At 37.9% G+C, this 26736-nt stretch overlaps 1 protein-coding gene across 1 annotated transcript in view; it reads left to right on the top strand.

Moving 5' to 3' along the window:
- Nucleotides 1–26736, top strand: part of Eps-15 (Epidermal growth factor receptor pathway substrate 15) — a 33977-nt gene that overhangs the window by 601 nt on the left and 6640 nt on the right. Inside the window, exons 3-16 of the mRNA XM_085197256.1 lie at nt 1227–1361; nt 13039–13137; nt 16266–16424; nt 17265–17375; nt 17767–17991; nt 18418–18692; nt 19241–19421; nt 22595–22756; nt 23126–23215; nt 23851–24048; nt 24133–24303; nt 25273–25407; nt 25800–25892; nt 26064–26228. Of these exons, the coding sequence (XP_085053382.1) occupies nt 1227–1361; nt 13039–13137; nt 16266–16424; nt 17265–17375; nt 17767–17991; nt 18418–18692; nt 19241–19421; nt 22595–22756; nt 23126–23215; nt 23851–24048; nt 24133–24303; nt 25273–25407; nt 25800–25892; nt 26064–26228 (2199 nt within the window). The remainder of the gene's footprint in view (nt 1–1226; nt 1362–13038; nt 13138–16265; nt 16425–17264; nt 17376–17766; nt 17992–18417; nt 18693–19240; nt 19422–22594; nt 22757–23125; nt 23216–23850; nt 24049–24132; nt 24304–25272; nt 25408–25799; nt 25893–26063; nt 26229–26736) is intronic.

Below are 26736 nucleotides of genomic sequence, written 5' to 3'. Positions count from 1 at the left end.
TGTGTTACAATGTTGTCACTTGTTCCGAATCCTTTTATGCTTCAAATATGTTTTTAATTGAAGAGTTCTATAGAATTATACATAGTAAAGTATTGTACATCTTCAAAAAACACAAGGTGAATATATATGTCAAATCATCATATGACAGCAAAATCAATATTTCTTTATCAACAATTGTCAACTTAATAATTTATTTAGTTTCTGCCTTAAAATATTATATATTAAACAGATTAAGTTATATTTTCTACATATGATTACACAATCACCAGCAAACATGTGGATTAAATGTCTATTAAATAATCATTTTATGGAATTGTTGATTCCATCGTTAGTCTCTGATTGGAATAATAGACTGATTTGTACCATATTTTTAATATATCATTTATTGTTTACTGTAATCTATTTTATTAGCTACTTTCTGTTAATTTAGCTACTGTTTTCCTATGGATTTATTGAAGCTAATAAAGGGTTAATGAAAATGACCTGTGTGTTTGTATGTATATAATTTTCATCTATTTTAATATCTTCTATCATTCATTTATAGATCTAAATATACATAATCTATTTTAAAAGTACATTTGTGGCTCTTAACAAAATATTTTTTTCTAGTATAGCTTATACAGATTGGATAAATAGCACATTTTTTTTTTATTTTTAAAATTCTTTAGATTATATATTTTCACATTAGTATATAAATATATAAAGAAATAATTGTGCAAACTGAATCTAGAAGCACTCAGTGTCAAGACACTATTCTCTACTTTCCAACAGATTTTTTCCTAGGTATCTGATTCCACAACTATTAGATTTTTAGTCAAATGCTGTCTCTTTGTCCCACATTCTAAATATTTTATTCTATTATTGTCGGTGTCATTCCTACATGAGGAAATGCTTTAAGTGGGAATCAAACCAACAATAATAATCTAATCCCCGCTAGATTATATAGGATACATTGTGAAGCTTATAAAGAAATCTAACTAGCAGGGTCTAAGTGTGATAGTTGCAGGTATAATGATCACATTTGTGAATGAATAAATTAATTTCATTTTTTGATTTGGTAACATAGAGGTTTCTGCCACTGAATAAGCCATGTCCTTGAAATTGGGTAAAGAATGGAGAACTTAAAAAATATGATTTGGTGAGAAAATGGTGGTGTATGTAAGTAATCATTATAATATTTTGTGATTGCTGTTATAATTTAGTAAATATTTCTATATAAATTGCAGGTGGACCCAAATGGTACAGGTGCCATCCAGGCATTGGATGCAGCCCGATTTCTCAAGAAATCACGTCTCAGCGATGTGGTGCTTAGCAAAATATGGGATCTCTCTGACCCCAATGGCAAAGGATATTTGGACAAAGTAAGTAAATATTGGAATTAGAAAGGCTTAACATATTTTTCATCTAGCAACAATATGTATATGAGTTTTTTAAGTTGTTTTTTGTTTAAATAACTTTCAATCACCTAGTTGTATTTATTTTAATGACTCAACAAGATTTTTTTATCTTATCACAATAAGGACTTTATCTTAGTTCAGTTCTTAATTTATGGTGCTTCCAGCGTGCCAAGGTCTTTATCTCTAAGAATGAGAACTAACGTTGTTTGAGATATTTACTATTTTTAAACTATTTTAATAAGAAAAATAATAAGGTACACTGTTTTTTTTTTTAATTATATTATTTATCCATTTTACACGTATATTTTGTTCCGGTTAAATCAACAAAATAAAGTATAATAACTAAATAAAGTCATCAACCACTTCATAGTTGTTGATGACAGTGAATGAGGCGAAAGAGGTATGCAGAGACCGTAGCATTTGACTAGGGCTACTCCATTCCTGCTAGGGAAAGCTAAACCGTAAAGCTTATCTTTACCTTCACGGTTTAAACTTATCTTCGTCATAGTTAAATTACTTTTAATATTAAAAGTTAAGCTAACCTTTTTTTATTTTTCTTCGATATATTTTTTACCCATATTTAACATATAATAGGCTTATATAATTTTATGCGCCCCAATAAAACAAGGCGGCCACAGTTATGAGTCTGGATATCGTAAAATATTTTAGTGCCAAGTAGTTACTCGGATGAGACGACGTTATTATGCAATATTGACTACTTAACTGTTATTTCCAATTTATATGTATAATATGATTATTTTCAGTTATAATTGAATACATTATTATGCATAAGTGACTGTTTTCCCAAAATATTAAACAGCTTTCGACTTAAAAATAACATCCTCTGTACTAAACGATCGTAGATGACATGCTCTAGAACTCGTTTATTTTTTCATAAACTTAAAAAAAATTTACTATTTGATATGTGCTATTACACATAAATATCTTTCGGTTTCATATACATGTGCTATTGTGGGGAAAGTTGTGGATATGTGGCTTATGTTGTGCTTGGCAAGTTTTACCTGAGATGAGAACGTTTTTATACTTTTTGAGCTTTCCTGGGAACCTAGTGTTACGACATTCCGTTGTTCATTAAGACACTTCTTCTGTTCCCTACTCTCCGCCGAATTTTTGAGGTATTGCGTGCAGCTTGTGCCCCTGCGGCACGACCGCCTTTTGTCAAGCATCGCATTAAAGAAGAATGAATCTGTAGTAGAACGTACGTAACGTAAACGTATCTTGGAATTTTTACGGCCAAACGTGAATTTTACGGTCAGAATAATGTTTTCTCGTCGAGTAGATCTGCATAAGTTCGCAAAACGCAAGCAACCAACAAAAGTCGTTTGAATTATTATATGCAAACGAGAGTCTGCAAAATTTCGGCAAATAAGAATTATTGTAATTTGTGAACAAAGAGGGCGAACCTAATAGAATAGATCTATAATCTATATAACATATATAAAGTGGGGAACGGAGTGTCATAACATTAGGTCTCCCCTACCTACCCTGCTGTATGTGGGAAACAGTGTGAACTGTCAATGATTCTGTTACTAAACGATGGATAGACAACGAACAAACGAAATTACTGGAATTAGTAAGTTAAAATATATTAGTAGGTCAGGGAGTGTAGTAGATTCTAAGATCAGACTCCCGACCTATATTAAGTGATAGACACCGCAATTGCGAAACGGATCGTCATTCAATTAAATCGATAAAGAATGGTTATACACCTTTTTTGCACAGTTTTTTTATTCAAATTCAAAATATTCTTTATTCAAATAAACTATTACAAGCACTTTTGAATTGTCGAATGTACATGTCAACAAAAAGCTACCACCGGTTCGGAAGGCAGTTCTGCTGAGAAGAACCGGCAAGAAACTCAACAGTTGCTCTTTTCAAAATCAATGATACAATTTATTACATTAAGGGTTCTAATCAACAACGCAGAAAATTATAATAGTTATTCTAATAAATCCATGCAGATTCATAATTATAGAAAAAGTAGCTTTATGATTTATTCCCAACAGAGCCTAGTGCTACAAACAAAACCCACTAGTGCGGCAAACTGTTTCATCATTCATCAAATCATTCCCCAATCATTCCCCGAGTGGGAATCGAACCCGCAACCGTCGTATTTATAGTCAGACGGCCTCAATTTATGTTTATAATATTATATTTAACTAAAATTGTATAAGGAATATTAAATTGCAGCTGCTGCAGTGAACGATTTTTTGAGTGCCAATTCCATTATGGACAAGTGCCCTTCTAATGAGAGGCGGAGGGTAGCAAGTGGTGTTGCTCATGCGGGCCCTCTGTGCATTACGTTACACTAGCTACCCATATGCGGCTTCGCCCGCTTAATCTTATTGGTATATTATGGTGGGTTTGATTTCCATTCGAGGAAATGAAATATGTAATAATTTCATTGGTGAGTTCCGCCACTCAACACGAAATGCCTACAGAATTCGGCGGAAAGTGAGAGACGGAAGTGTTTTAATGGGGAGCGGAGTGTCTTAACACTAGGTTCCTTCTGCCTACCCTACTGTGTGCGAGACGCTAACAGAAAACATAGTTATCCCTAGTATACTATTTGATAAGCGGAGTTTGTTATTGAATGATTTTTTACTAACTTACCATTTCGCTACACTAATTACGTACATTCGATACATCTCGTGATATACTGATTAAAGTTAAACAAATGAAATACTTCGAGTTAAGCGTACTGTAGAGATTAGTGAGGAGAATTTAGTTTCCGCCTTTTAGCACGCCACGCACTTACAAGGTATGTTATCGTATACGATAATCCCGATTTCGGTTCTCTTTCGGTGGGAGACACTCCGTTTTCCACACAGTGCCTGCGTTGTTTACTTTTTTATTAGAGTGCAGAAACTAAAATAATTATAATTCATTCCCCCAAGTGGGAAATGAATCCACGACTGGACTCGTTTACAGACAGACGCTGTGTCGTTGTGTCACGACAACCTTAAAAATAATAATCATTTACGCGGACCATAAAAATTAAACCTCGTTTTTTACCGTTGCCGTACCTACCAATTCCGAGAATAATTTCTGTAGATGGACCAATCAAATTTAAACTGTAAATATAAGAAAAGCTGTATGAACAGAAATACTCCGTTTCAGTACAAACATTTGTTAAAAATTTTTTTAAACAATAACTTCAACCCTTAATATCAAATGTTTTTTTAAACAAAAACGTAAAGTAATTTAATTGACAAACGTCAATCTTTCGGTTTCATATTTTTTTATTATTATAATCGAAACGCCATATTTCGAGAAATCAATCAATTATTATAATCCTATGTTTAAATTAGATAATGTTAGTTTGTATGACATATTCAAAGAATAACTAAGTATTTAGTGTTGGAACGAAATATTTTCTTAACTATGTTATCCTGGTGAGGCGTGGGTCCTGCCATGAACCTGTAACTAACGATGGTGTCTACAGTTTTATGAAAGAGTTTCAAATTTATAAAAGACAGAAGGGAAAAGATGAATTCGTTTGAAGCAGACAGCCAGCCTGCCTACACAGTTGTAAAGTCGACCCGTCTCCGGCCTGACATTGTTGTGCCTTTGCTGTCTAGACTACCGACGACATTTTTTATTTTCCGTCGTAATTAATAGTAAATTATTATTGCTGTTTTTTTTTTATTTTCAGTTTTATTCCTTTCGTTAGGTTCGGTTCGGTTCTGTTGTTCAAATTCCGTTAAGTATAGCTTAATTAAAACTACCTTTTACTTTTGGCTTCGCCTGCTAAGTCCTATTATACTATAAATTGTGTTTGACGTAATATGACACTCACGAAGTGTCCGTAGTAACTTCGACCGTAGGTATAAAAGGCTCCATCAAAACAATTAACGAGATGAGATGTATTGCCTCATTTGATGAACAGATAGACATTTCTACGTAAAATTTTTGATTTAAATCAGTACTTCCTAAGATTAGCGCGTTCAATCAATCTATACTACAATACAATAAAAAAATATGCCAAAGTAAGTTTTGCTATTTTTAACATTCAGCATTTGTCATAATGACAACTCTTATGGTAATGAGGTCGATGTGTGCTCTCCTTTTATCAATTCTGACCTACTTGTCCCTTATAGTAGTAAATAGTAGTTTCTAGAGGTGGTTACAATGAATTTTCAATAAATACTTGAAGTAGACACGTGAATTCGAACAGTGAAGGTTATTTTTTTTTTTTTTTTTTTTTCGGACTTGACTTTAATGCTGTTAGCCTTACTGGCCTTTACAGCGACACCGGGTGGGTAGGGAAGAGGGTACTCTGTCCCTGAAAATATGCAGGCACTGTGTGGCTGCCTGTGGGGAGTGCCGACGACGCAAGGGCGCCCCCTGCGGGGCTCGAACCTCGGCTTGCGGTCGTCGAGCGGGCTGGGAGTTTCCCTATTCTAAGCAAAGCCGGCCGCGACACAGAAGCCGCGACCGGGGGATAAAATTAGACTAATCTAAGGGAGCTAACGGTCCCTAACCGCTGGACCCGACGGCGCCGAGGCGCCGCCGGGCCGTGAGATAAGCTAGACTACGTCGTCGATTCCGGCGACGACGGTGTGTGTGTCGTGCGTGTGTAGTGTGTTTCCTACCTACGTACGGGCCGTTTGCTACGGTAATGGCGTCATCGGGGTCTAAGAGGACGCTACGCGGGCGTCTACGAATCGCGTGAGGCGTGTAATTACACGCCGCGGCGACGAGGGGGTTCGCGTGCGAGCCTGCGCGCTCAAAGTAGCGCTTCGCTAAGCGTTTGCAGTGCTCGTGAATCGATTCCAGTTCAAAATCTCTATGTAGGTCGACATTACGCACGTACCAGGGGGAACCTGATGCGATGCGCAGGAATTTATTTTGCACTTTTTGCAAGGGAGCAAGCTTGGTGTGCGCGAACGCAACGCAAGCGTAAGTGAGGACAGGTCTAATACAAGCTTTGTATAGTGTCAGCTTATTTCTAAGTGACATTTTACTATTCTTGTTTATGAGATAATATAATCTATTGAGAATGTACTTTGCTTTATTGCAGACTTTTGTAATGTGGGGTTTGAAAGTTAATCTAGAGTCTAGAGTGACACCTAGATATTTGACCTGTTTTTCCCAGGGAATGGGTTTGTCTAAGAGATGGATGGTAGAGACTCTAATATTTTTATTGAGAGGGAAGAGTATTGCTTTACTCTTCTCGGGATTGACTTCGATTCTCCATTGGCGGAACCACTCACCGAGTGCGCGGGCCGCTTTCTGGAGTCGATCTTTTAATAGGATAGTACAACGCGAGGTTGTGAAGAGGGCTGTATCGTCGGCGTACATAGCCAGGTGAACACCCGGAGTGAGCGGGATATCACTGGAGTACAACGAGTACAGGATAGGACTTAGCGTAGAGCCTTGTGGCACGCCTGCGCGGAGGAGGCGGGGGGAAGAGAGAGTGCCTTCGACTTTATAGCGAAAGTATCTATTCGAGAGAAAGTCCCGCAGGATGTGTACGAGACAGTCTGGCAAGCCGTAAACGGCGCGCAGCTTGTAAATCAAGCCGTTATGCCAGACTTTATCGAAAGCTTTCGCTATATCGAGAAAAATAGCAGCTGTATTGCTGTGAGAAGGATCCCTAAGGTTGTATCGAGCTATATGCTCTACAACACGGTGGACTTGATGTATGGCGGAATGTTTCTTTCTGAAACCGAATTGCTCATTGCAGAGCAGAGAGTCGGCCTCTACCACCTCTGAGAGTCTAACGAGAATGATTCTCTCGTAAATTTTACCTAAACAGCTGAGAAGGCTGATAGGTCGATAACTGGACGGGATATTCCGCGGCTTATTAGGCTTGGGAATGCCTATGACTATGGCCTCCTTCCATTCGTCGGGGAATGAGCACGACTTAAGAAGGGAATTGAAAATAATGACCAATAGAGATATGAACTGAGCCGGTAGGGACTTGAACATTCTATTAGACAATTTATCGGGCCCCGGGGCCTTCCTATCTTTGAGGTTTTTGATGATGACTTTGACCTCGTCTTCAGAGGTCGGGCGGAGCGGTTCCCCTTGCGGGGGCGTCAGCGCCCATTCTGCGACCGCGGAATCCACACGCGCAATGTGGCTCGGATCGCAGGGCTGACTACTCGGGGTACATTGAGCCTCTAAACTGTCAGCGAGACATTCCGCTTTTTCGGTGTCATCGGCGGCAATTGAACAATCTGACCTAACTAGAGGAGGCATAGTCGAGAGACAATCGACTCTAAAAGCTCGCGACAGCGCCCAGAATGCCTGGTGCGATGGTGCGAGCCCCTCGAGCTTCTTATCCCACGACTCACCGCGCAGAAGTTCGAATTCGAATCGAACTCTCCTCTTTAATCTGTAAAATTCCCTACGATTTTTGTCAGTCGGGTAGGTATCGTGTCGTCGCATAGCTACGTTCCTGCGTCTAATCAATCGCCTGAGCTTTTCTGAGATATCAAACCTACCGTCGGGTAAGTTTGTTACCTCTTTCGAACAACTCTGGATTGTATTTAAAATATAATCGGTAAATTTATTCGCCGCGTCTATCGCTAGCGCCGCGGAGTCGGCGATGCCAGGTATTAATTCCTTAAGAGGGGATTCATTCGAGCGGAGGAGCTTTGCGAATCTCCTCCAGTCGACCACAGTTTTGGTGGGAGGGCCAGAGGGGCGCTCGTCACCTAACTTGAGAATGACAGGACGATGGTCCGAATCTAGGTCGAGAATGGTATCTATTGAACGTAGCGACAGTGCAACGTTCGAAAGTATGGCAATATCGAGTACATCGCCTGTGCCGAGGACACTAAAGCGAGTGGGAGAAGGCGGGCCTATAACACAAGCGTTATATTTCTCTGTGAAGGCTAGAAGCCTCTTGCCGCTGACATTAGTCACCGACGAATTCCAAAGTCTATGTTTGCAATTGAAATCCCCGATCAGAAGGACCGAGTCTCCCATACTAAGTAGCGCCAAAATGTCGCTTTCTAATAATTGCCTAGACGGCGAACGATAAACTGAAGCTATAATTAAAGGCTGATGGCCTGTGAGGAATACCTGACACACCGACGCCTCGGCTGCTTCGAGAGACGGAGGGTCGAGTGGTATACAGTGTAAATTCTTCTTGTAATAAATCATAGTGCCTCCACCGTGGGTGGCTCTATCATTTCTTACAATCCTGTAGTTCGCAATGCCAGGACTACGAACAGCAGGTTTAAGAAAAGTCTCCTGTATACATAAGATATCTATTTGATGGGCGTGCGCGAAGGCGCTCACAGCCTCTTTTTGGCGTTTGACACCGTTTGCGTTAAAGGTCGCTATTGACAGGGCTCTAGGTTTAATACGCGCGAGTTGCGAGTCAGCGGGCCGTGGGGTAAATCTATTTATGACCGCCATTGGAAAAATTTAAACCGCGACGAAGCCTTGAATGGCTTCGATGAGATCTATATGATCTATAATAACTTGAGCGCGATCGTCGGAACCGTTCGTGTTCCTAAGTTTCGCCGCGAGGACTTTGATTTCTTTGAAATCAAAACATCTAGCGAATCTTAACACAAGTGCTAAGTCGCTAGCGTTAGAAGAGGGGGCGGGCGCGGCGCGGGAATGCGCGGGTGCGGGCGCGGGCGCGGCGCGGGAAGGCGCCGGGCGCAAGGGCGCGATCGCGGTCGCGCCGGAAGGCGCGAGCGCGGGGCGGGGAGCCGCTACCTGAGGGGTAGGCGGCTGTACCGGTGCCGCGGCGAGGGCGACGACCGGTGTAGGTGCGGGTTTAAACCACGCATTCTCTTTAGGGAGAGGGGCGGGCTCGTATTGAGTAGGAACCGGCTCCTTTTTATTGGAGGTGCGCTTTTTGCCTCCGCGCCTAGTGCGTCTGCGCGGCGCGCGGGAACATCCGCGATAGTTCGCGGGATGGCCCTGCGTCTCGCATAGCACGCAGCTTGGGGGCACAGCGGGATCGGGGACTTTGCGGGGACAATCCGCAGTCGCGTGATCGTCTAGGCACTTAACGCACCTAGGCCGCGCGAAACAATTGCGGGCAGAGTGCCCGTATAATTGGCAGCGATGACACTGCCCAATGAGACCCCTCGTATGTGGGGGTTCGACTCTGATGCCGGTGAGAGAACACACCGACCTCAGATTGAATATTTCCTTTCCCTCCTTAGTGAGGTCAAGGATGACTAACACGATATCGAATTTCGCTTTGGTACGCGAATTATAGAGACGGTGCGCCTGGCGCACGGGGTAGCCTTTGCTACGAAGGTCATCTAACACGAGATCGACTTCGATCTCTTTGGGAATGCCCTTGAGAACGACGCGCAATTGGCGCTCGTCCTCCAGGGCGTAAGAGTGGTACCCTATCTGGTACTCACGAAGGAAAGAGGTAAATTGTCGGTGTTCCGACGAAGACCTAACTTGGATTTTGATTCCAACCTGCGTTAAGCGCGCGGTGGAATATTGGACATTGTGGCTATTGAGCCACTGCGACACCTTGCCCCATTTGTGCTTATCTTGCACATAAATGGGCGGCGGGGGTTTAACGCGGGGCGCGCGGGGGGGTACATCCTCTTCCCGCTCAACCGCAGAGGCGGGGGCAGGGGAGGGGAAAACCGTTAAGTCGTTCGCGCGGGAACGCCGGCCGTCGGGTTTGTTCGCCTTTTTGGGCGGGGGGGGGGCCTTAGGGGCCCTGGCCTTACGCTTGGCCGAGCGCGATCCGACGGTCTCGAAACCGTCATCGTCCGAATCGGAGGACAGGCAAGTGCCCTCCTCCATCTCTACCTCAGTCTGGATCGGCGTAGGGGCACGAGAATGCTCCCTCGGCGGGGCGACTCCGAGGTCGCAAGGCCCACCGGAGAACAACGGCTCATCTTCGGCACTCGGGCCGGCAGCTGAAGGCTGCATATCGGCATCCGGGCCGACCTCTGGCGCGCTAGGCGAGCTAGGCGCATCGTGTCGCGTTTGCGCGAACTTCATCACGGCGTTGAATGCCTCCCCGTGGAAGGTCTCTAAGTACCTCAGCAGCTCGGAGCTACTGAGGCCGGCCATGCTTTGTCTCTCCCCTCACCTTGCGGCGAGGGACGGGGTGTGTGCTTTAAAACTAACACTATATATAACAAGCAAAATCTACCGTCGGTGAACAGTAGGTGAGTACCTATCTAATAACAACTGTGTATTCACTTACTGAACAAACAATCCGGACGCTGGAAACGAGCGATGCGGGACTCGGCAACCACAGGGCAACGCAGCGCAGCAGGACGCCACGCAGCTCAGCAGTCGCAGGTATCCGCAGCACAACACTAATATAAATACAGTATCACTTCGACAAGGGATCGAAATAAATATAATAGCCCAATTGTGCGACCTCACCGAAGCAAGGCCGAATCGGATCTGAGTGAAGGTTAGAGTTAATGCGCTTTTTAAGTCCCAGGAACATTTAGATTAGGTACATAGAATGCAAATATTTTTTCTTTATTTTATAATTTTTAAAGAATTAAATTGCTATCCAGATGGGACATTTAGGACACGTTGCATTTGTATTTGTCCTGAGAGTGGAAGTCCAAATTGATTGTGTTTTTTTCTAAATCTCTTTTTCTAAGGCATAATTTTGATGTTTTTTACAAGAGCCTCTAATTTCTACATTTATAGACTAGAGTAGTTGAACTAATACAAAAACGAGGGAAGATAATTTAATTCCTTTATATATGTAAGCGCCCAAATGTCTGGAACTAACAAGGGCAGTAGACATTTAAAATTAAATGTTCCCGAAGAATAAACATTAGTAATGACTGTTCTAAAAAGGTTGACAATGACTTTGAAAAAATATATATTTGAAATATGATTACAGCAGTATCTGGTATAAAAACGTATGAAAATACACTTTTTATGTTGACCTGTCTATTGATAATAATTTTCGAGTGCACTCGTCGGTCATGCCACTTTAGAAATACGAGGAAGCAATTGCTACAAACCCTGACCTTTTTGAAAACAATTCGGATGATGGCCTAAATAAAAATTTGCGGCGTTGAGTTCCGCCTTTCAACACGGAGATGCTTGCTGAACTTAACATTAGGCTCTGCCTACCCTGCTGTGTGCGGGATACAGCGTGAAACTGATTTGATTTGAGTTTTGCCTAAATGGCCAAAGTTTATATAATGAAAAGAAATTGATTTCTTTCATATAGCTGTATTATACTGCCTAATGTAATATTAGCCTTTAAAAAGGTCGCCAAGATCTTTGTGTACCTTTTGTCGCCTCCACTCCCTCTCGAATGGTTTTTTAACCGACGTTGAAAAGGAGGTTTTTCTTCTAATTTGAAAGTAGGTATGTTGCGTAATTTTTCCCCCACCGAATGAATATTGATTTTATTTGTCAATATGTTGAAAAGTATTAGGACTTCGTTAATCTTTTAAGTAATTAATTAATAAGTTTGTAAAAAAATGTTTTGTGATTTATTTTAATTTAGGATTTTTTTTATTTTTTAAGTTAAGGTAATGTAATATACAAGATAATTACTTTCACCATTATAATTTGCGTCTTATGCTTTTTTCTGTAGCTGTAGCAGATGGAAGTATCTATCATAGTGTAAAAACGGACAATTCCATAAAGAAAGTATAATTATTAAGAGAGTAAAATTTAAAAAATTATGACTTTTTTAAAAACAAGGTTAAAATTAAACATTAATTTTGTAATAATTAATGTAGTTCTTTCTATGCGTGATAACGAACGGTTTGATAAGTGCAGTGTTGACTCGCAACAGTGTACGATCGGATGTGTGGTGTTCAGTGGCGTTGATAGTAGGTGTCTACTGGTATAATTATATATATATTTTAAATAAAATTTTAACGCTATTATACATCAGCTTCACGCTTTTCCCGCATATGGCAGGACAATGAGAGAGAAGGTATTTTAGTTGAGAAGCCAGACTCCGATTGGCTTTTTCTTCTCTACTTTCTATTTACAGTCTGATGCTGCCCCACTACACCACGACGGCCTGAAAGATATTTTAGATAACTAAAAATTGTGTAACTATTTTCGGAGAGATCTTTCACCAGGTTCCGTCAATATAAACAACATACAATATTATGGTAACGTGTTAAATTGATTATTGTGTTTATGAAGCGTGCGAGGTTAGATCTTATAGAGTTGGAAGTAAAACGCACGTGACCATAAACTAGAACTACCGATATGGAAAATTGTTAAAGCTAGTGAAGTAAACAAAATTGTGTCTCCAAAGTTATCTATTCTTAATATATTCATACCTGCGCCACCTAGGTGTGGAATAATACTTTAAAATTTGCTATACAAACATTTTATTTTAATTTAGTGAAATAAAAACTAAGCCTTTAAAGCTATTAGCATTTAAGATTATAATATTGTTAGAATCAGAATTGGAAAACGTGGTTTAAAAACTAAACAAAAATGCATATCGACTATATTTTCTTTGATTATTCGGAAAGAGACTCTACTTACTTACTCGTAATTGCTTCATACGAGTTTCTTACCAAAAAAGGCTGTTGTCTACATACAACTGCCCAGATTGCCGCAATTTCATTGTTCTTGCAGTCTGTTTCACATACAGGTAGTTACTAGGTACCCTCTTTTACTCGAGTTGCTTACAATATTATACTATTATTTTCCTTGTCCACAGGCGGGTCTGTTCGTGGCGCTGAAGCTGGTGGCGCTGGCTCAGGCCGGCAAGGATATCAACATGAGCAATATAAATTCGGAAACGCCGCCTCCCAAAGTTGTAAGTATCTTTTGTTCACGTTTTATCCTGCATTTAGCAGGATATGCAGAGAGAACACTTAACACATTTTGACTGTCCGCGATAACTGACCGCAGATGCAGTCAGTTACATTGAAACTTACATAGTAGGTACATACGACTACCTAATTAAAAATAATTAACTATCTATACAAATAGAATTTTTCAGTTTACTAATACGAACCAGTACATCTTGAGATCGTCTTCATCGCGTTAAACAAACGAGCCCTTTAGTTTTATTATATTAGTATATTCAAATTCAAAATATTCTTTATTCGTAATGAAATTTTGCAAGCTCTTTTGAGTTGTGCAGTTCTGATGATAAGAGCCGGGAACAAACTTAACAGTTGCTCTCTTCAATACTAATGTTACAAGTTAATTATTACCTACATTGGTAGTTATTCATACATTTTTATCCTTGAAATATTCCTAGACAGTGTAAAAGTCTTTTTTTGTTAGTATATAGTTTGTTTTGAAGGTAGCGCCAAAGCCTTATTTGTTAGTATAGTCATAGTATAAGATACAAATGTCGCATTACCCTTACAAATTATATATAAATCTCGGCTTCTCAGACCCTGTTTATATTTTGGGCACGCAATTTAATAATAAATGAGTCGCTTCTATTTGTCTTTCGGTTCCTACAACTTTGAACGTTCACATTTCTCATCGCTAAAATCTTCACTTTAGCTTTTCAGGTGAATTAAATATTGCTCAACGAAAACATAAGTTAAATATTTATAGGGGAAGACGGCTATTTCGATGATTTTCCTATATTTTTTTTGTCAGCTTCATATTTTTTTCTCGTATAGGGCGTAATCGTAATTTTTTATCGTAATTTTTTTTCGAGTAGCCGAGGAAACCTAGAGTTAAGACACTCCATGAAACGCGCACCGCCCAATTTTACGGGACATTATCGGCGTTGACTTACGCGTATCTTAAATTTGGGCTATACCTGGAGAAATATGTGCCTAAAAACTTTGTTTCCTCTGTTACATGCTGGTGATTGGTGTGAAACTAAAAAATAAATTATTGTACCCATAGATAAAAAATAAATGAAATATCGATATTTGAGTCATTAAGCGTAGACGTCCTTGAACTAGGACTCTTGTATAACACTCGACATCTAACGAGTCCGCCATTCATCGTGTACTGTAGTGTGCCTTGCGAGAATTGCGCCGTTTCATTATTGTAGGTACATGAAGAAAATAGATTCGTTAAGATGACATTAACTGATTTATTTTCTTTATAAGTTATTTATTTTAATGGGCGATTATCACACAAATTAATACACTCAACACACATTGTCTCGGATCTCTCTACGGGTAGAATTCAAGAATGGATGTATCTTAATGTTCTTTTTACCTACTCTGATATGCGGAAAATCTGTGTCTAAGTATATTAAAAGCCACAGGGAAGTCTAGTTTTAGAACACGCCGGTCCGATTAAGACTTTTCGTTCCCCAGTTTACACTAGATTCTGAGGTATTGCGTGTTGGGTGGCGAACTCAACGCCGTTCTTCAATTATCTTCGGAAAAAATAAGTTGTTTAGGAAGTAGTGCTTATGGCATTGTTGTGGCAAGTGGATTCAATTGTCTATCAACGCCACGGGAAAGATCGATATGAAATTTGATGAAGATAAATAACTACGCAATAGTCGATATATTTGTACAGGGTCTTGGCTGTAGTGATAGGATATATCCATGATGGATATTCATATATTAAAAACTTCTGAATCAATTTTGATTAGACTTGGGCTCTTCTCTAAGTTCGAATATACTACGTTTAAATTAAAGATCTTCGCGATCTCGATCAACTTTTAGTTTTCGAAAAAATTCTGGTCAAGCATATTAACATACATAATATACATACACGTTACACGTACTTACTAAATTGTATTTAAAATATTTATACGTTCATTTAAAATAATTTTAAAATTTATTATATTCATAATATTTGGTAATGTAATTGAGGCGTTGTGTTGCGCCATTGCACACGTAAAGCCTTAAAAATCACGGTTTTATTAGGTTGGGCTGTAACTGAGTAACTATGTAATAAAGTCTAAGAATCTGAATTAAACGTATTTCTTTTCTATCATCATGAAACATGGCAATTATATGCAGATTAGATGATAATTTAATATCATACCATCATGGAACTGGTCTGATGATGGAATTGGAAGATGGCTGGTGGAATTTTTTTTCACCTACTAATAAATATATCGGATTTGTGCTCATTATCATTTTCTTATTAAAGTGTTATGTTGAAAAAGACGTATTTCAATCTCGTTAAATAATCTAAAAAAAAATATAGTCTATTTACACTCGAGTGAAGGCTTGTTTCTTATCAGTCTCGGGTTAAGCCTCCAATACACTATGTATGAGTGTTCATTATCTTTCAAATCGGTTCGACGCCTGGCGTAACGCCAAACGTTAAAAGTTACATTTCAAGTGTTATCTCGATATAATTCACGATGTCTGGTTGTAGATGAAATTTAAATGATTTTTTTTTACTATAACCTCCCTATTTTTTAGGAGAACTTGGTGTCAAAAGTGCACTTTTGAATGATTTTGTTATATGCATTATTTTTGCTTTGTAAAAAAAAGCTAGTTAAAAAATATATAAATTGAAAAAAACAGTTGAAACACTTTGTTATCCGCTTTCCGTTCAATTTTCGGAGATATTGTTGGTTTGGTTGTCAGAGGCCAGATTACGGAAATCGATACATTGAATTTATCATCAGGGCACATCCCCATTCCTCCACGATAGTCTAAATTGTTAAGTAATTAATTGTTAACTTATTAAATTTTATTAAATTGGAACAGGATAAATGTAATGCTTCATTTCAATTTAGTAATTTAGTAGGTATTTTTGTGTTTATTAATTAAATGTAAATTTATTTATTCAATAACCTGACTCAATTTTTTTATGATGATTTATCAAAAGTCAAAAACAAATCGTGGCATTACATTTTACATTATCCACTCAATTTAAAAAATATATTACAAAAGTAATTTTTATAAGATAATTATTATTAAGCATTCAAATTGTTTTTTATTTGTTAAAATATTCAGAATTTTAAGTATTACTAAAGGTTCCCTTTGTTCTCCCCAGGGTGAACTCCCAAAGGTACCCCCGCCATCAGCCATGCCGGCCTCAGCGCCCGCGCTCGCGCCTCTCAGCGACTGGAGCGTGAAGCCGGCGGAGCGCGACAAGTACAGCCAGCTGTTTGATTCCTTACAGCCTAGCAATGGATTTATACCCGGGAATAAGGTAGGATTGTTTTTTTTTATGTGCTTCTCGCTATAGGACAGTTAGGGGGAACCTGAGAACCTATATATACAGGGTGGAAGAGGCAGCGCCCTTTTTACTGAAACTGCATATAGGGTAAAATATTTCAAACCCAGAATTAAAAAAAATTATCAAAGTACGTCAACAGTATGGACGTAGGATTTTTTTTTCATTTCATGATTTTTATCCATACCTGTATTTCGTGTGACGCACGCATACGTGTGCGACGTTGCCGCTTTGACAGGTAAGTGTGTGCGTGCCTATGTTATACTTTACAAATGGCGTTTTATTTTAAAACGATAATTTTATTATTTATTTTGTTTGAAAAAATAACTTTTTCATTTTTAGGAATTATTTTTTTTCTGAATTATATTAGGCTTTTATAGAGTAGTTAAAACTGTGGATTCATTTAAAGTGGTGCTGACAATTCCACCCTGTATAAGACACATCCGGTATATAAGACACTTCCGCTCCCCACTTTCCGTAGAATTGAGCGAGTTGAGTTGCGATACTCAATGCTGCGCTTTGCTTCGTTACCAGAGTGAGGTAATTAAAGATTATATATATATGATTTCCTCTAGTGGGAATCGAACCCATAACCTGTGGCTCGCTTGAGCATCTGCGCCACGACTTACGCTGCATCCAGCAAGTACCAGGGTAAGTAGAGGAAGTCTAGTGCAGGTAGATTCAACAGGCAATGCGTGGCAGGCAGCAAGCAGGCACTTTGCCTCGTTACCAGAATGACAAAATGAAAATATTAAATATTTCATTCCATGTATTTCATTATTGTATGATTAAAATGTTTATTTATTAATATTTCAGGTGAAAGGAGTTTTGATGGAGTCAAAGCTCCCCCTGGACACGCTGGGTAAGATATGGGACCTCGCAGACCAGGACAAGGACGGCATGCTCGATAGACACGAGTTTATTGTTGTGAGTATTATATTTATATTATATTGACTTGACTTGACTTTATGTGTGAAAGATATGTAAAAATTTTAATATTTTACTTGGTGTTAAGTTTAGTTTCGTTATTTATTCGATGAAATACGTACGTATATAGATCAATTAATAGAGCTATATACTAGCCGCCCGGTACCTACTAATTCCTCGTAGCAATATAAATTCTCAATAAATTTTAATATAAAGATTTGGAGATTAGTTGTTGGATAAATGGTTTAATTTTAAGATCAGAAACTATTAGATGAACGTTTTGCTATATTAAAATCGGGTTAATTACCAGAATTTCTTCTTAGACCTCATACACACACGGCATACTGCGTTGAAATTTATCTTTTATCTAAAGTTATAATTTTTTTCCCAGGCAATGCACCTAGTGTACAAAGCGCTTGAAAAACATGCAGTTCCAACCACTCTACCTCCGGAATTGCGGGCACGTCCTGCCAGGCCCCCCTCGCGGCCCCCGTCAAGGCCTCCCTCCAGGCCGCCGTCGAGGCCCCCTTCACCTCAACCGAGGATGCCTCCACCGAGGCCCCAGCCTCCTCCCAGTAGTGGGAGCCTGTTGGACGGATTGCTGGACTTGTCTAGTGTAAGTGTCTTTTTTTTTAAACGGTTTTGTTTAGCTCACACCGTTTGTTTGTTTATTTATTTATTTAGTGAAATTTGATGTCATTGTGTGTATTCGACTCCAGAAATATTTGTATTTAAAATGAAATATTATGTGTGCCATTTATTTATTTATTCATATTTAATTGAAATCTTAGTAGTTAACCAGATCAAATCAAATCGCGAAAACCAAAACTAGATGTTATTTTATTATGAACAGTGACAATTTATTCCATCACTTAATAGAAGATGTCTAGAGGACCGGAAATTATTTTCTTATAATGTTTAAAAAGTGCATAAAGATAGATGATATATGTACATATATAACATGTGGATGATTGATGGCGAAGAAAATAAGCTTTTATGCTATGATATATATTTAAATATTTGTTTAACTTTGTTCGTCTAGCCTCCCGCACCATCACCCACACCAGCCGCTTCGTTCGGTGGACTATCCGGACTCACAGGACTAACTGGACCAAACACACTAAGCGGTATGGGTGGGCTATCCGGGCCAACTGGAACAATCGGATCCAATCAATACATAACAGCAGCTGAACGGGCTCAATACGAAACCCAGTTCCTAGCGGCGGACACGGACAGAGACGGCTATGTCAGTGGGCAGGAAATACGTCATGTTTTGTTGGATACAGGATTGCCTCAGCCTAAATTGGCACAGATTTGGTGAGTCTTGGGTTTTGATATTGCTTTTAGGGTTTTTTTACCTGAACCGGAATGGAAAATCTTAGCGGTCACTTTTGCCTGTCTGTTAAAACTATTTTTCTAAAGGTCACGTGAAAGTATGAAGCTGAAATTTATATCAAATATCGAGGTCTACGGTTTTGTGGAGCACAAAGAAATAATGGCTTCTAAGTAAATGCAATCAAAGATACAAGCGTATGTGTATAATTTTGTAAGAATATCATACATCAATAACTACTTTCTGTTGACATAGAAAGTTAAAGCAAGTATAGAATATTGTCCCCTATATTTTCTGTAATTATTTAAGAAGCTTAATTTCAGTCACTTTAAAATGCGTGACGTCCAATGGGTGGCCATATAAAGTGTGTTACTTGATGAATCATCTGTTTTTTTGTCAATTTTAATTGTGTTAAGCTTTATAATATAAAAGATAGTAACCACCAATATATAAGATCCTATCTTATACCTGGATATACAGGTTACTCCAGTGCGTAAAAAATTAACTAAATACAGATTATTAATTATTACAGGGCACTCTGCGATACGGAGAGCTTGGGAAAGCTGACCAAAGACCAGTTTGTAGCTGCCATGTGGCTTGTACAACGTGCACTAAGGGGCCTGCCCTTGCCGACTACGCTGCCCCCTGAATTGAGGGGGCCTTCTCCTGTTGGGGCTTCCCGGGCCCCCATAGTGCCCCTAGCCGCTCCTCAGGTAAGATAGAACAGTCTAGGCAAGTTTGAATATGTAGATTATTACCCTTTTTTGCATAAGTCACTTAATATTATTTTAGTAACTTACAAATATACCATTTCATTGTTGTACATTTGGTGAATAGTGAAACTCAATGTGATGTTTTTTATCAGACTGGGGGTGTAGAAATTTTAAGTACTGTTTTCAGTTAAAATGGAACCTACAACTAGTACCATAGTGTCCCACTTTGACACTATTTTGAAATAAGATGTAATTGATTTGGCTTTGTTTTGTTTTTTTATTACATAACTGCTATGTCTAAATTTCGGTTTCGGTAATTTTTAAGCGAATATCGTAGTTTCGGCCAAACTTAGTACTGTCGGGCATCACTCTGCCTTCTACATTGTGGTAAACGAGTAATAAAATCACCTGATACTGATATACTATAAATGTCAATTATATGCTGTAATATGCTGAGTTTTGATAAAATTTCCTTTTTTGTTGAAGACAAACATGTTCACAATATAACCAATCAATTCTTTATTAATTCCAAAATGAAGAAAAAAAAAATTAAAAGTGCGATCAAATCTGAAATCTTGCGCGGAGAGTTGTAGTGAGTGAAACAATAAAAACTAGTTAAAATTTGATTTGTAGTATAACATATTAAATAAATGGTTGGTTGGTAGTTGTTTGATATGTGACACGATACATATTGAAAACTTATGTATTTATTTTTAAAGTTACGATAGAACTGTTCCTCTAAGAAACATTCCTGATCACTAAGATCACTAAGGCATAAGAGGGGATTCGAGTTCAAATATCTTAAAATTAATAGTTAAAGCAATACTTATTTCGTATCAAATGAAATAAGACAATGCGAGGATGTTCTTGAATGAGGATGTAAACTGATAATGAAGCGAAGGTTCTGTTTTAGTTCCGGCTGAAAATGATGTTTAGTACATTAAAATCAGCTAGTAAGAGTACGTAGTGTTAAGATACTGCGTTCCTCATTTTTCGTCGAATTCTATAGGCATTGCGTGTTATATATATTGTCTAACAGTTTCTTGCTGTACTTTTAAAATTAAGAGTTTTTTAACAGTAGTAGTATTTATTTGTATAGATATACAAAAAAGATCTGAACAACTCATTCGAATATATGAATTACATTTATATATTTTTTTCAATTACATTGTAACTATATCAATTACACTTCAATATAAATTTTATGCCTTCCTCGGTAATTTTACTATTTAATATTTTAATATTAATATTTTTAATTCCCACCAGTATTTCGTGAGATTAGCGCGTCAAAGCTAACGAACTCACATCAGCTTTATAACATTAATATAAAAATTAATCAATGAATCATAAATACAGTATAATGTGTAAAGAAATCAAACACCTCGAGGCTTTTACAGAACTTATATTTCTTCCAGGGCTAAATAACATTAGGCTTCTACAATTTATATCTCAGGACTTTTACAGAACTTATACTTCTTCCAGGGCTAGATACCATTAGGCTTGTACAATGTATATCTTAAATTATAATACAATATTTTATTCTAGAGGATCACTTTCCTCTTCAGCTCCAAATCTAATAATGCGCATCAGAATTTTCAACACATCAAGCGTCGCGCTAGTTCTATGTATAAATTTTCAAATATATCTTTTTATTAAACAAAGAGGTTGATTTACATTTTTCTATAACAAATTATCGTAAATATAAAAACTATTTATATAAAATCATTACAAATGTACGAAGATTATATTTATTGACGGCTAAGACGTAGTCTTGAGTTCAATGCCCATAAATATAGTAGCTATTTACACTGCTTATCTATATTTCTTCTTCCTTAGCTTTACGCTGTATCCGGGTTAGGCAGAGGGAATCTGAGCACCTAGTGTTAAGATACTTTCGTTCCCCAATTTCTTTAGAAATCTGAAGGCATTGCTTGATGAGTGGCGAAACTTAACGCCACAAATATTACTTATATTAAAATAAAAAATAGTTTTTCTTGGCAAATCATTATAAAATCTAAGAATTAAAATATTCTTAAAGATCTATTGCATTAAAAATGTTGTATGAGTTCAATCAAATTTTTGTTTGTTACGATTTATCTGTATTTGCTTTAATGAATTCTTCAATTAATTTATTTTCATTCCCTCGCTCTGGTAATAAAAGTACAGAGTTGAGTTCCGCAATCTCTTGAAAATTAGGCGAGTGGTAACACTAGATTCTCTTTACTTATTCTGCTATATGCTGGATACCGCGCGAAATTGTAAAAAAGACTATTTCTAAAGCTTTGCTTTCACAGTGCGGGTTCAAATTCAACACCATTTATGTTTTTTATTACATTTTCCTCATTTATAGTCAATATGTGAATAACATTTCAAAAGTATTAAATGATTGACTGATTAACTGGAGTTATCATTTTTTATGACTGTTTTGTTTTTAACTGAATTCAACAATGTGTTTTAAATTGAAGGTTATCTACTTTTTGCTTTATATTGTACTATGATAGTACAAAAAATCACAGTTAAATTGTGATTTTTTTAATTACGAACGTGGTTTTAGTTTGATTTATAAGAAGTTTTTTTTGTTATTTGTGTTTTTAAGTTCAATGGATTTATTGGCGACTGAGAGAAACTTAGTTTTGGGAATTTTTATTTTGTTAATAGTCAATATTTGTTAACTAATACATAAAAATTAAGTAAATTTAACAAATTAAATTAATTTAACAAATTAACAAAGTAACTTAAAATAATAATAAAAAAAATTATACATAATTCACAGGAAATTTTAATTTTAAGGTAAAGATAAATTATAATCAAAATATTATTTTATTTTCACATTATAAATAAAATTTTATTACTTAAATTACTCGGAAAGCGTGTCTGTTTACTCAGACGTGTTAAATATAATTATTAAATGCATTTACGTTTTTCATTTTATGAACCCACTTGTACAAATATAAATATTACTTACGTTACATATTCATAATTTAATAAAAAAAAATGCATTTTTAATTGTTTCATAAATACAAATATTTCTTTGAGTGCAGATAGATCTGAAAATCGTTTCATGTAAAATTAAACAGCTCCACTGCACAACAGTGGACTTCGTACTATTTTATAGTTATTGTCTACTTTTTTACTAAGGCGTTAAGACTTAACATATAACATTTCCATTGTAGATCCCAGAACCAGTAAGCCTTGGACCTCAGCCCACACCAGAAATGGATGCAATAGCCCGCGAAGTGGATGCATTAGCTCGGGAGCGATTGGCATTAGAGGCTGAAGTGGGGGCCCGGCAACGCGAGCTCGCTGTGAAGGGGGGAGAGGCTGATAGCTTGCAGGTGAGGGTACACTGACACAGGGCATTGCTGACATAAATATATGATGTGTAGAGACTGTTGACATACATAAGTATAAGTTATACTGACGATATTTACTTTTATCTTAGATCTTTCATCTTATTCTTAGATCTTATACTGGCATCACCTACTATAAAAATAAACCAGAATTAGTTGAGAATTAGTAGCTTTAGGGTGAGGGTATACTGACTTGGAAGTTTATACGGACATTACGGACCTAAGTACAGGTAATATTTACTCTGCTGACATATATGGAGGTCACACTGACCTTGTTTACGATAAAAAACACACTACTGGAGGAAACAATATTAAACACAAAAAATGTTTATACATATCTTAATTTTTTTTCAGAGCGAACTGGACACACTGACAGCGACATTGAAACAGTTAGAAAACCAAAAAGGCGAAGCGCAAAAGAGGTTAAACGATTTGAAATCACAAGTAAGATATTTTTATTTTTCGCTGTGAACATTTATATACGGAATCGAAGCATCTGCGCCTCCTTTTACGCGAGCAACAAATAGGGTATAATATTTTAAACCCATACCTAAAAACATATTAAGATCCGTCAACAGTTTAGACATAGGATTATTATTTCCATTTCTTCATTTTTATCCATACTGTATTAGTGATGCTGTTATGGATACCAATAACGTAAACACATACTACTACCAAAATTATACTAAACATTGCCGATTTGCCACTTTTCATTCTCAATAAACATCAACGAGAAAGGGATATCTCCCGTTATCCGTCTCTATTTTTCTATTAAACCTAAACAACGTTCAACTTCGCCACCAATACCTACTCGACTTCGTAAATGAAGTGTGTGCAGCGTTGTCGCTTTGAAAAGTTTGTGTCTGTGTGTGTATAATTTTATTATTTATTTTGTTTGAAAAAAATCACTGTTTAATTCTTGTCAAAATCTTTTTTGTTCTAATTGTATTAGGCTTTTATATATTTATTTCCTCGATCTCACAACCAGTCGCGTTTATAAGTACACTTTGTGCCTCTGTGCTACGACTGGCCTCGATGTGTATATGCAGTAACATTTTTCTATTAATTTCTTTTCTCAGGTTGAGAAGCTTCGTTCCCAAGTGACGGCTCAGGAGGCGGCCGCGGCGGAGACGGAGGCCGAGGTGGCCGCACGTCGCGCGGCCGCCGCCTCTGCACGCGACCGTGAACTCGACCTCCAGAGGCAGACTGACCTCGCGCGTCAAGAAGCCGACGCTGTCACCGCCAGCCTCAGCCGCACCGTGCTTGCTGTGAGCCAGGTGAGTGATGGTAGAGGGGGACCTCCAGGGGCAGGCCGAAGATGCTGTGACACTAAATTTTAAATACTTTTTTCTATTTTCCAGGCCAATATCAAGCTCAACCACCTAGAGGAGCACGAGGCGGCGTTGGAGGCGGCCCTCTCGGCGCTGACCACAGGTGGCGCGGCGGCGGCGGCGGCGCTGTCCCTGCAGCCGCTACACGAGGCGCAGCACCTGCAGCGCCTCGTGCGGGGCTCTACGCCGCACGACGCTGTGGTGAGGGGTGACACTTGACTTAGCTTCACGCTTTAACCCTTGCGGGAAACTCAGACCTATGTAACCTACCTCCACTGTCTTTGATACTGTGTTTTCGAATATCAACCTGCCCCTTTTACCGTTCACTTTTCCATCATAAATATTTTTTGCCATTCTTACATCACTCCAAACCAGCTGAGCACGTTTTTCATTCTCTCAAAAAATATATATAATAAAATAAAAATTATTTCACATTAATCTCTTTATGAAAATAATGAAGCTAAGAAAAATTAAAATATTTAATTGTCAAAGTTTAGCATGAGTGAAGAAAAAAATGGGTTAAAACTGAGTTTCAAGATAAATAAATAAATATATTTTAACCATCACTTTTCATAACATTAATTGAACATTTTTCTTAATCTTTCAATTAAAACATCACGTTGTTCGATAGCCCGGATAACTGCGAATCCGGATAATTGAAACGTCATTGTAGTATTTTAGTATGTTGAAGTAAGATAAGAGGTAATGGAAATATTGTATTAGTATGTGGTGGGCGTGAATGGTAGAGACAGAGTAGTGATGCCCGATGTTCGATAAAAATGGAAAGAAAAACATCGATGTCAGCCAACATCGATATATTTTTTTGCACATATCGTCAAAAAAAGTTATTGAAAAATTAAAAATTAAAACATTATATATCCCAATGCTTTTTATGTCAATCGACTAAAAAAATAATAATTTCAAAAGCGACTAAATTTCAATTATTTGTCCCTGCTGACATCGATGTTACGATGTTTTAAGATTTATTCGATCGATGTTAAAACATCGATGTTTATCGAAAATCTATCATTATCGGATCTAATTTTGGATTTAGATTTAGTTGACACTAGACTTTTGCCGGAGCCGGTTGTGCATCGTGTCGTCCAAACAAGTGTCCTTACAGCTACTACCAGCACGGTTATACGATAATATTATTATTTCACTCTCCAGGAAGACGAATCTTTTGCTACAAACGAATTTGGTACAATGAACGGTTCAACGGGTTTCGCATCGGATCCCTTCAAGGATAATGCGTTCTCGTCGACCCCACATGACCCTTTCGCGCCTACTAATAACTCTGTAAAGGTTCGTTTCGCTTTTATTTTATATTTATAATTTTTGTGTATGTGTATTTGTCATTCTACATCTCCTAAACGGGTATACCGATTTGAGTGAAATTTTGTGTGTAAGTAATTAATAGGTCCAGGGTTTACCCGAATCCAAATCATTGTGTGGTGCAACTCAACGCTTACATTAAAACGCGAATAATTCGTTTCTTCGAGTGAGCATGGAATCTACAATCATCGCGTTTACATTCAGACACTGTTATGCTGAGACAGAGTGATCCTGGGAACATCATTTTAAGACACTCCGTATCCCTTTTTCCCTTGAATTCTAGAACTCAACGTCGCTCACCGTTTGTGCCCCTGCCCCTCGTCTGGCCTTATTATATTTAAATATATTTTTTAATATTGCAGGATGCATTCAGTGGCGATGCATTTTCGAACTCGGATCCTTTCGCAGGCGACGCCTTTGCCCCAACCGATAATGCGCAGAAACCCGCTACTGATGTAAGCTTAAATAAATAGAAAATTTACACATTTATAAAACTATTAGAGAAAACTACCCGAGTGACCATGGAGTACTATAACTTTAAACTTTATATATATTATATCTTTTTATTACTGCACCATTTGTTACCAGCTTAAATAAAAATAAATTGAAAAATAACTAATTTCCAGCCTGCCTGGGACTCAGACCCCTTTGCAGTACTCCACGCGCCCACAAGGAACTCGGTGAACAATCCCACTGGTCCCACGGGCCCCAGTGGCCCCACTGCAGCTGGCAAGAGGCACAAAACGCCGCCTCCACGCCCGGCGCCCCCTCGCCCTATGCTACCAAATAAGGTAATCATGAGATGACTTTAAAAGGGCATAAAAGTTACCTGACTTAATTGTTTTTGGAAATTACCTAAATTCACGCCCCATAAGGTAACAATAGGATAACGTGAAAAATTTTACCTGATCCATTTAATCCAAGGATTCAATTCCAAGGGTTTGGAAATTGTTAAAAATGTTTGTATAGGATTTGATATAGGTAGCGCAAGGACACAAGCCTGCGACTGTAAACGTGACAGGGTGTGGGTTTGAGCCTTGGGCCTTGAGGTTTGAGGCCTCTCGAGGAAGTAAAATATTTATTATTTTCATTTCCTTGCTCTGGTAATGTGGCAAAGTGCGGCATTGAGTTCCGCCACTCAACACGTACTGTCTCCAGAATTCGGCGGAAAGTGGGGAGCAGAATGTGGTGTTAATGTAAAATGACCTCGAAATAAGTTTTTATTTTAATATTGATAAATATAAAAAAAAGTGAATTCTAGTTTATTTTGGTTATTAGGATATATAAATAAATATTTTT

Source organism: Heliconius melpomene, chromosome 14 (genome assembly GCF_056956725.1).
Source record: "Heliconius melpomene rosina isolate 202511_hmr_F chromosome 14, ASM5695672v1, whole genome shotgun sequence".
Classification (NCBI taxonomy): domain Eukaryota; kingdom Metazoa; phylum Arthropoda; class Insecta; order Lepidoptera; family Nymphalidae; genus Heliconius; species Heliconius melpomene.
This window is presented reverse-complemented; position numbering and strand designations above follow the sequence as displayed.